General features: G+C 39.6%; 1 protein-coding gene across 3 annotated transcripts in view; it reads left to right on the top strand.

Annotated features, from left to right (window-relative positions):
- The window catches only part of MYO18B (myosin XVIIIB), a 2,352,406-nt gene that overhangs the window by 904,773 nt on the left and 1,435,632 nt on the right, over positions 1-12,001 (top strand). For all 3 annotated transcript variants that reach the window (XM_044068483.1, XM_044068482.1, XM_044068484.1), the window contains one exon: positions 2,885-2,965. In XM_044068483.1, the coding sequence (XP_043924418.1) occupies positions 2,885-2,965 (81 nt within the window). The remainder of the gene's footprint in view (positions 1-2,884; positions 2,966-12,001) is intronic.

The following is a 12,001-nucleotide window of genomic DNA, read 5'->3' as shown; positions in this document are numbered from 1 at the left end:
AGTACAATACTACTGTCTCCTGTCCATCTCAGTTAACTTTTTCTTCCTTATTTCCTAAAAAACATGTTTTTTTCTATTCTTATACCTTGCAAACTCAATGATCTCTTTTGAAACTTGCAACTCCTATATTGTAGCTTTTTCTCCATGTGATATGCATGAACATGTTATTTTTTTTAGCTTTTAACTTATAACAATCTACCACTCTACCATAACTCATATAAACACCTCATGTTCAAATCCCAGTATCTGTTCAAAAATCCTGCATGCCCTTCTCTACTGAATTCTAAATTAATCTCAGTATAGCTGTAGCTATGTCATATGGTTAGTAAATAAAGGCCTAGTCTTATTTCCAGAAAATTTCAAGCTATTCTGGGGCTTTATGGCTACTGTCCAGATTTTGTTTTTTTGCATGCCCTGAGATACACTTCATAGTATTATTACTTTTGTTAGGTGCTACTGTTTTGTTTTCCTTGTTTGTCCATTTTTTCTTTTGGCTACTTTTTGTGTACATGCATGTGTGTGTGTGTGTGTGTGTGTGTGTGTGTGTGTGTGTGTGTGTGTGTATGTAAAAGAATGTATGAGTGTAAAGAAGGTGTGTGAGTAAAGCCCTTACATGGGGGTGCAAGGGATATTACACCTTGCTAAATTGCTTTTGTTGTTACTTTTGACTGGATTGTGAGATGGTACCTGCAGTTCTTTTATATTTCGCTGTAATTATGATTACTGTGTCTTGTTGAACTGGCATATGCCTTTTTTTTACTGCTCTAAATGCAAGGCGTTAACATTAGACATGGTGTCTGCCAGCTTATTGACATGAACCTATTTATTTGACATTAGTCATACATCCTTTTGCACCTGTAAGTCAGCATCATCACGATTCATTGATAGTGTACATGATGTAGAAAGGAAGGTCAGTTAATGTACATAGTTTGACCAACAGCCATGGACTCCAGAGGATTGGAAAAGTCTGAGAACCTCAATAGTGAATAAATTTACAACACGCTTACATAGATGTCAGTGTACAGCACAGGTATAATTTAGAGCAATTCTGACCAGGTGGATGATGCCTGATAGTTGTATGACAGTGGTTACATAAATACAGATCCAATCAGACTTAAAATACTGCTTTAAGAATTTCAACATTCCAGTCCAAAACTTATGTGCCTGATCATTTTGTAAAAATGTTCTAAGTATTTGGTCATAAAGGTGTAGAAGATAGTGCCATTCAGATTGTTTATTGCATGCTAGGGTTGTGTCAAATGCAGTGAGGCTGATTAGAGGGATTGGAAAAGTACATTTTTATTTATTTATTTTATTTTACATTTGTTTACTGGGGACTTCTGAATGAGCCAGTGGCCCTTTTTCAGCGGAGGCCAGGGAGAACAGCTCCATTACAAAAACACATTATAAACATTATACGAACTCAATAACAATCAGGAATATATAACTTTGGTAAATATAAGTAGTAAATAGTTTATATGTAAACAATAAAAATTGAGAGTGGAAAAAAGAAAGCTAACAATAAACTAGCATGAAATAGCTTGTGCTGTCATAGAGAAATTACCAATCAATAGCTCAATATCATGGTATTGGTGGAAAATATTTATGATATACATGTATGGTAGATTTGCAAGTATATGGCTGATTGTTGCTATGCTAGTGTTACAGGTTCTGCACTGTGATAGTTTAGGCAATATTGATGTAAACTACAAGAAGGAGGTAATATGATGAAACTACAGGAAGCTTGAGATAGGTAGATAAAGACAGGAGAGTAGTGAGGTTGAGATAGTTAGAGAGAAATTGGAATTCCGTGAGAGAAGGGATAGTTTGGATGTTAGAATTTAGTAAGGGAAGAGAGATTTGGGTTATAAGAACAAGGAAGGAGAGAATGATCAGCCTGGATTAGTGCAGGAGCAAAGCCAGTGTTTGGTTAGACGCTCCTTATGCAGCAGTTTAAATGTGAATATGTTGCTAGAAGTTTGTGTAGTCTGAGGCATGGAATTCCAGGACTCAGATATTTGGTGGGAGAACAGAGAGCTAGAGTAACAATTTTTAGATGTTAGTGTGTTTTTTCTGTTTATTGGTTTATTTTGCACTGTGCCTCGTGTTTCGCATTTTTAGATTTAGTTACTCTAGGTAGTAGTTTGTTGGAGGGTCTTAGTGGCCTGCCATTTGAGTCGGGCTGCACTAAGCTCTTGAGTGCTGGACAGTTGTAGGGATGGTGGAAAATGGAATGGATGAAAGTTAGTTGGATGTGGGATAGGAGATTGGGTGCCATCAGCTGAGGGATAGGAGATTGGGTGCCATCGGCTGATGGATAGGAGATTGGGTGACATTGGCATAGGGATAGAAGATTGGGTGCCATCGGCTGAGGGATAGGAGATTGGGTGCCATCGGCTGAGAGATAGGCGATTGGGTGCCATCGGCTGAGGGATAGGAGATTGGGTGCCATCTAACTGATGACTATAAGATGAGACACCTGTTGGGTTTGTAGAAAATCTTGTATCTGCTTTGGCACAGCAAGTATACCTGTGCTTGTTCCTCATAAGTTTTTTCTTGCACAGTTACATATTGTTCCATGATCTAAAGCTAGCATTATTTATAGCACATGAAGTCCTCTTTGTCATACTGTTTCCAGTAGATTATCTAGTTTTAATTTTAATGAAAAGAAAAATCAATCTTACAAAACATAAAAATGATTCATTCTGAATGGAATACCTTGTAAATATCATGTCTACAATGAAATAATATAGTACCTGTCAGATTAGATTTGCAGTAAAAACTATTGTCAGTATTAAATGAAAATAAACTGATATTTCAGGTAGTCTGTCATGGTTTAATGTATGCACATAGTGAATCAATACTTTTTTATTACTTTTTGCAGGAGAATATTGACGTTCCATTTGATGTTCCAGAATTCTCACCAGCTGCAACAGTGTCGGTTATTGATCAAGTAACTCCTCAGGTAGGCTAGAATAGAGCGTCCATGGCCATCATTTTGTTGCTGAAATTCTTAATTCATCCCTAGGTGCCAAAGGAACAGCAACACATATAGACCGTGTCATTTTCTTGTGTAAAGTGAATTTAGCAAATGTCTTTTGTACACCTTAACTAGTTCAAATAAATACTTAAGACCTATGAAGTAATTCCAGGTTGTGGTCATACAGTGCTAAGTGTAAAGTGTAGTCAAGTAAAAACATTTGAAACATTCAGAAATACAGGTTACTTTACTGTTACTGAAACTAACACTGATATGTCATTTTTAAGTAGTCACTAGCAATATAATTGCCTAAGCTGTTTGTACATCATGAGTAAGGTAGAAAGCCGCACATCCCTTGTACACTATTTTAGTGTTGATTATATATGCAAAACTTTGAGTTCCTAGGACAGTAGACAATTGCATTAATGTAAGAACTGCTTTCATAGGAAACTTTAATTCTTGCATTGTGTATGGAGATTTGTTTGCTAAAATTATATGTTTGAAGAGCAGTTAACATGTTATATGAAAATATATAGCCTAAGTAAATTTGCAATTCTAAACCTAACAGATAAAATGGAAAATAGGGTTCACAAATTGCAATAAACAAATAAATAAATAAATTTAGATACATAATATCAATAGTCTCTGTGCATGTCTTGACTATTAGAAGTTTCACAGTTTCTTGCAACAGGACTAGTTCTAGCTATGCTGTGTGCTCATCTTCCTGAAACCTAATGTTTAATGTATTTGTCTTGCACTGATGTCTGAGTTTTTATCTCTAGAACCTTCCATCTTGGCAACAGACTATACACAATCTTGGTTTCACTGCTTTGTTAAGTAATGAGGTTTGTGTACAAACCAATTTGTCCAGAGACACATTAAGTGGTTAGAGAAAAGAGGGCAAAAAGGGGATAATGGTTTGTGGGAAGATGTTAGGGTTGAGTGGGAAGGGGAAAGAGTTTAAATAGAGTAGTGGATAAGGAAGGGTTAAGTCTGGAGGGATGAGTGCTGTGGAGGAAGTGAGGTATGAAGGGATGGGCTAAATGGGTTTTGTGTGAGTGTAGCTGAGTTGGGAAATCAGATTTAAGCAAGAACTTGCTGTGACGAGTTCTACGTCTGAGACAACCTGTAGGTATTTTGGAGAACAAATGGGCCTTGGAGAAAAGTGGGGCACGTTGGTACTAGGCCAGTTTTTTTTTTTTTTTTTGTGCAATGCTGAGTCATTTTGGGGTTGTGTGGGTTGGTGGTAAGATGATTTTGAGTAAGTTTTGCTTATATCTCTATGGCCATGGGAGTCTCTTCTCATTTAAAAAGATGCAGGATTTCTCTTTATCAGGCTGTAAGTAACCCTGCAGTTCTCATTGGGACTACAAGTCTTATTTGGTGAATATGACTCTTTAAATCTTTAAACCTTTCCCTGCCATCTCTTATCCGTACCACTGGCAGCCTCTCTACCTTTAAAACATTGCTTCACTCACACCTAACATCCCTCTGGGAATGCTCCTGCTCCCATCCTACATGAACTCCCTCAGTAACTCACCTTATTCCTTACCCTCCCTCCCTCTCTTCTTTCCCACACCACTTCATACTATCTACCTTCCCACCTCCTTCTTTACTCTCTTCTCCAAACTTTTCCCACTCTGCTCATCTTTCCCTAAGCTCCTATAACCTATGTATAACTTGCCCCTATTGTTATATTTCCTCAGAACGTACAAATATATTTGTAAATACCAACTTATGTTTTTTAACTTCTGTTTTATGCAATGGTAGGAACTAGCATATTTGTAAATATTCACTTGTGGTTTTTATAACTTTTGTTTAAGCATTTTACTAAATTGTACCTTCAAATACCATGTTTTTTACCTGTACTTCTTTTTATTATATTACTATAACTTGTTTTTATTATGTTTTTATTATGTTATGTTGTCTTTATGGAGCTTCTCTCCCCAGGACCCCATTGAAAATGGGCTCTTCTCAGCCCAGTGGACCATCCTGGCAAACACACTTCAAATAAAATAAAATAAAATAAAGATCTGCAAGTTTCTCTTCCAAAAAGTCATTTTACATGAATTATAAGGCTGCAGGCTGGTCACAAGTTTCTATTGCTTGTGGTGGTATTAACTGTTTTATGTCATCCCTTGTCAGTATTTAGGCTTTAGAGGGTATTAAAATAATTAAAAAAAAAAAAAAAAAAATATATATATATATATATATATATATATATATATATATATATATATATGGATATATAGTGAATTGCTAGGATGGGGAGTGGGTGGCCTCTCTACCTTTAAAACATTGCTTCACTCACACCTAACATCCCTCTGGGAATGCTCCTGCTCCCAACCTACATGAACTCCCTCAGTAACTCACCTTATTCCTTACCCTCCCTCCCTCTCTTCTTTCCCACCCCACTTCATACTATCTACCTCCCCACCTCCTTCTTTACTCTCTTCTTCTCCAAACTTTTCCCACTCTGCTCATCTTTCCGTAAGCTCCTATAACCTATGTATAACTTGCCCCTATTGTTATATTTCCTCAGAACGTACAAATATATTTGTAAATACCAACTTATGTTTTTTAAGTTCTGTTTTATGCAATGGTAGGAACTAGCATATTTGTAAATATTCACTTGTGGTTTTTATAACTTTTGTTTAAGCATTTTACTAAATTGTACCTTCAAATACCATGTTTTTTACCTGTAATTATTTTTATTATATTAATATAACTTGTTTTTATTATGTTTTTATTATGTTATGTTGTCTTTATGGAGCTTCTCTCCCCAGGACTCCATTGAAAATGGGCTCTTCTCAGCCCAGTGGACCATCCTGGCAAACAAACTTCAAATAAAATAAAATAAAATAAAGATCTGCAAGTTTCTCTTCCAAAAAGTCATTTTACAGGAATTATAAGGCTGCAGGCTGGTCACAAGTTTCTATTGTGGTGGTATTAACTGTTTTATGTCATCTCTTGTCAGTATTTAGGCTTTAGAGGGTATTAAAATAATAATAAAAAAAAAAAAATATATATATATATATATATATATATATATATATATATATATATATATATATATATAGTGAATTGCTAGGGTGGGGAGTGGGTGTTTTTTCAACTTGTTTGTTTGTGGTTTTGTCTCTGTTGAGCAAATTGAATCGTCTGTGGTTGGCATTTTCCATGGAGGGCTTTGATAGGTATGGCTATGGAAAGTATGTTGTTTCGTGAGGTGTTTGTTTGTCACATTAGTGGTGGCTGGAGCAATGGGAAAGTTTGTTTTATGGCTGAAGGGGCTCCCAGGTTGTACCAGTATGTTTGCATATCAGAAGATGGCCGCTGGTAACCACCATGGATCACGCATACATGTAGTGAGAATAGCGGCTGAAGGAGTCTTTCCATGGTGGAGGCAGCAGGTATGCTTAACTCCGGCCTGTCCAGATTTTACAGAAGGTCCAGATGTTTGACTCATATGTTTCATCTGTTTCTTATAAAACCTGTGGTGGTCTGGCAACAAACTTAGAGTCACAGTTACTAAATAATGACATGCATTGGAATTTGGGGGAGGAGGCATGCATCATAATTTCTGTTATTGTAGCCACTTTCCAAGTTTATAAGTGCAATATTTAAAATCAGTCCCTATTATCAGTTCATAGGTATGTACTAGGCTATCGGCCCAAGGGCCTAAGTAAGCCTAGCCAACAAGGTTTCCTGGCTTATGCCACCCAAGAAAGTTAATTTCCTGTGCCTCTGTCGAGCAAAGCCATAGAAGTGATCCCCGGGGTGTATTCCCTATTTCCCATCCACTCATCAAGATTTTTCTTCACGAGTGCTAATGAGGAACTTTGCTTCCAGAGTATAGGAATTCTCTGGGACAGTAATCTATCCCTCCAGCATGTCCTGTTTATTGTGGTGACAAGGTTTGGGTCCCTAGAGCATGTAACTCAGAGAGATTGGGATTTCTTTAGGTGTAGCATGTCCAACAGCTCTGGGTTTAACATAGCTTTATATGTTAGGCAGAAATCTCCTGGGATTAGGCGATATGCTACAGAGTAAAGCTGGAGTTTTTTGAGATGGTCAGTGTAGGGCATCTGTTTGAGGCCAGTAATCCTCTTTGTGAAGTACTTCTGTGCCCTTTTCAGCTGCTGCAGATGTCTTGTGAGGTACATTCCAAAAGGGGCGCTGTACTCTATAATGGGTCTAATGAGTGCCGAGTAGAGGGGAACAATGACCTTTTTTTCCTGGATGAGAACGCTTTTGTGATGAGGTGTGCCACATAGAAGGATTTCCAGACTACTGTGGTGATGTGACTATCAAAGGAGAGACTACTGTCCACCTGGGTCTCAAGGTCTCTTATCACACATTCAGCATTAAGTAGACTGCCGTTTATGTGGTAGTTCATGGATACAGAGTTTTTATCAAAGGGGATGACAATTCATGTTTTGGCATTGAGCTTGGGGCCATTTGTCCCCCCATTTCTTCAGGCTTTGTCCAGGATTTTTGAACTAAGAGGTTGAGGGCTATGACTTCCCCCCTGGTTTGGCTGCTGGTGGTAGTGAGACGTGGTACATTACTGAATTTATTTTGCAGGGTTCTGGTCATTTTTGGGTGCTTTTCACCTTAGTTCGTTGCTGGTCCTGGTATAGTACCTTGTGGCTTTCTGTGGTTGGGTTGCTTCCAGCCACACTGCAAGTGACTGGTAGGGTGTTTTGCACCCAGTGAGGCTCCCACAAGTAGAGGTCACTCACCTCACATGCCCAGTGTGTTATTAATCATTATGGGGAGAGGGTGGGGATTAATCCTGGTGTGTAAACATTCTGCCATAGCTTTCAACTGTCTAGATTTTCACAAAATGTCTAGATTTTGTGGCTAATCATTGGGAAATGAATTCACTAAATAATGACAGGTTTTTGAGTTTCACACTTTGTCATTTACAAAATGCATGGTAACAGAAGACCTTTTATGCTAGCAACTTTCTGAGTTTATAAGAGAATAATGTAAATCTTCCCCAGTTCTGGGGGCCCTGGTCTCACATTATTTTGGACTTGTCCAGATTTGATATATTTTTCCAGCCAAGAAGTTGAGAGCTCTGCACTTTGCCTGTGTGGCATCCTTGTAACTCTGGCAAATCAGTGAGACTTGATGTCATTAAATTATGACATGCATTTGAGTGTGGGACATCAGTGTCTCTGGGAAATGTATGCAAACTCAAATCCATTATTTTAGCTGGTAGATGTGGTGAGCCGGCGGGCACTCTAATAAATTATATATATGCAAAAAATAAATGAAAATAAAATAATAATAAACAGCTGGTATGGCAGGGTGTACAGGTAGCGGATTGCGAGTTGAGTTACTGTGGTCAGGTAGTGGCCTGAGGACATACCTATTACAATGGTGTGTGTTTATGTGTGAGTGTGTGTGTGTGTGTGGGGGGGGGGGTGTGCGTGTGTGTGTATGTGCATACAGTTTTAATGTTTTCTTTCTCTTCACAGATGGCTGGTACACATTGTATCACAGGCAGAAGGGCTGTTTTGGGAGCTGCCAATGAGTGGGTCTCCTGTTGGGATCAGGCTTGGCAGAGGAACGTGGTGTGTCCAGAGAGAAGAGGTGAAGTCAGGCTCTGAAGAGCAGGTCAGTGGCCCAGGGGAAGTAGGCATGTCAGTCAGAGGATACTGCCACAGTGGAGGTTCCATCTGGTGGGGCACTGCATGATGAAGTTGCAGGTAATGATACTTGGTTAGGGGTTTAGGCAGACATGTCTAGTTTGCTGCAGTTAGGATTAGCCTGGGGGTAAATGGAGGTTGGGAACCACTTCCGCAGTCTGGGGAAATAGTAAATGCAGTAGAAGGCTTTTGGGGCTGGGGTAATTTTCAAGTCAAGGAGTGTCTTTTAGGGGACACAGGGGAAGACTGATGGACACATTCACCCATCAAGTTTTAGGCATTATTTATTTATTTATGTATTTATTTATTTATTTCCAGTTTGATGACTGGGAAAGTCCACTGGGCCAAGTGAGCCCATTTTCAGCGGAGGCCCGGGGAGTAAAGCTCCACAATACAAGTACAATAAAGAATATATACAAAATAGTAACAAGAGCAGAAATAATCAAAATAACATAGTGGAACACTCAATAATATCACAGTAATGTAACAGAAACATAATGAAACACACAGTCACATTGCAAGTCATATATATGGTTGCATATAGATTGATGTCATTAAACAGTTAAAATTCCTAGGTAATAAGCCATAATGAGGCTGGACTCTGCCCTTCTAGTGCCTGCATATTTGAACTGCTTCTTACTGAAATTGGTACACCTTGTTTGCTGTAGCATAGACTAGATCTGAATCTAGCTTTGTTTGTATAACTTGAGCACCAATCCAGGCATTCTTTAAAGTATTCAATTGTATCTATTACTGCTTGGTAGTAACTTGATTAAAGTGTAGCTATCATTCTAAGTCTTTTGGATTAAGCACTTGGGCTTCAAACCAGTTGTTTTACATTAGGAAGGTTTGTGACCAGCACTGTGGTGGCAGGACAGGTAGCTTACATCCTTCTAAGTGGTGAACTGCTGATTGAGGGCTCAGTGTCTGTTATTCTAAAAGTGTATTAGTTCTGGTTTAAGCACTTGGGCTTCAGGCCAGTTATTTTACATTAAGAAGGTTCGGGGTCTGCACTCTTGTGGGAGGAGAGGCTGGACTCTGCCCTTCTAAGCTGGGAATTTCTGGTTAAAGGCTTATAGTGCCTGCATATTTGAACTGTTTCTTACTGAAATTGGTACACCTTGTCTGCTGTAGCATAGACTAGATCCAGGCCTGCTGAATCTAGCTTTATTTGTATGCTTGTTGTTTGTTTGCTTGTTATTTCCCTGAAATGCTAATTCCACCTAAAACACGGCTTTTCAGCGTTTCTGTGGATCCCTAGTGATATCTGCATTGCTTACTGTACTTATTTCCTTGTTTCACTTGAAAGAAAGTTACTGTTTGTTGTTTTTGCATTTAAGTTACCTGTAACACATTGCATTTAAGTTACCTGGCACTTGCTCACTAAAGCAATTATATAAGTCAGCACTAAAATATTAAAAGCACTACACCCTCACAACTCCCCTTGAGTACCTCGTTCCCCATTGGCCCTTTTATTTTCAATTATAAAGGAATTCCCAATACTATTCTAGCATGTCCAAAGGTCAGTTGTCAGTCTCCTCTCTGGTCCAGCTGGTGAATCTGGGAATCTTGAGGCAATGTTACAACTGCTTCATGTATACAGACAACCCTCTCCTCCTCCCAACAAATTCCAAAACATGTGAGAGATGCAACCATATAGCCATACTGGAGGCTAAGCTCTCTCAACTCAGTACTGGTGAAACCAGTCAGGAGGAGAAGGATACCGCAATCACTACAATTCCAGTCTCACATAGACCTACCATGACAGCAAACCAAACACATAAACACACAAAAACATACTTGGAGGCTCTAAATAAAAATCTGCCTAAGCAGCAGAGACCTCCAAAACAGACACCCAAACAAAACACATGCAGCACATAGCTCACAAAGCCAGTGTGCCAAACAGTCACAGCCCTTAAGGCTAAACAACACACCTGATACACTTGTAATAGGTGACTCTATTGTCAGGCATACTGATGTCCCGCTCACCAGGCTGAACAAGGAGAAGGTCACGGTAAGCTGCCTGTCGGGTGCTAGGATCCGCCACATAACACAAGCACTCAGGTCACTCCAAGGCAAGTACAAATATGGCTCAGTCCATTGTCCATACTGGTTTGAATGACCTGAGGCATACCTCCCTGGACTACATGAAAACAGACATAGAGGAGCTCTCTGAGCATGTAGCCCAGGCCGGTATGACCCTGACCTTGAGTAGCATCTTACCCTCACCAAGAATGATGCCACAATATGAAGACAAGATGATCTATTTCAACAATTGGCTTAAGTATTGGTGTCATTCAAAGGGGATCCAATGCCTGTCAGCCTGGGATGACATGCTCGACAAGCCACGATGCTTCGCTAGGGACGGCTTGCACCTGTCACCCCTGGGCTTTTGGATATTGGCAAAGGCTCTTGATACCCAAAGTAGCCTAGCATAGTACCCCATAGTGTCTTTTTTAGGCAAGGCTCAAAAGACAAACCCACCTCCATAGGTATCACAAGGGATAAGAAACTAAGAGTAATGCTACTCAACGCCAGAAGTCTAAACCTCAAGATGCACGCACTCAAAACTCTCCTTAGCATGAAGAACATCGATATATGTGCAGTAACAGAAACCTGGTTCAAGGCCCCAAAGAGCATCCCAGCACTACCAGGTTATACCTCATACCATGCTTTTCGGCCCCCAAACTTGGACCGAACCACACAAGGAGGGGGAGTATCAATATTCATCAAAGATACCCACACCTCCAGGTTGGTGGCACAGCACGAAGCATCAGAGACTATCCATGTGCAACTAACAGTGGGTAAAACTGCCTTCCAGTTTATAGCCTGCTACAGACCACCCTCCCAAACCCAGGAACCCCACTCGCCCTTCCTGAGAACACTGGAAAATATGAAGGTCTCTCCAAACACCATTATATTGGGCGACTTCAACTACCCAGATATAGACTAAGAGCATTACTCTAGCTCCAACACCCTATCCTAAAGGTTCCTAGAATTTATAAACTCAAATGCTATGGAACAACTTGTTACCACTCCCACAAGAGGGGAAAACATACTGGACCTGATCATCACCAACATGGGGACTCTATGCTCCAGACCAGAAGTGTATCCCTCACTGGTAAGATCAGACCATAAACTAATCTCACTGGATATTCACATGCCGACTCCACCCCCTGCCCTGAAAACCACAGTGAAAAACTTCTCTAATGCAAATTTTCAAAACCGAGGTGGAATCCTTCAAAGCCCCGGGCCTATGGAAAATAGACTGCAGAATCCTTTATAAATGCATTCTATGAACACCTTCAGGAATGCATGGATCATGCAATCCCAAATAAAACCAAGTCCCAATCCTCCAAAGGCA

Source organism: Protopterus annectens, chromosome 4.part0 (genome assembly GCF_019279795.1).
Source record: "Protopterus annectens isolate FY-2018-M chromosome 4.part0, PAN1.0, whole genome shotgun sequence".
NCBI lineage: Eukaryota > Metazoa > Chordata > Ceratodontiformes > Protopteridae > Protopterus > Protopterus annectens.
This window is presented reverse-complemented; position numbering and strand designations above follow the sequence as displayed.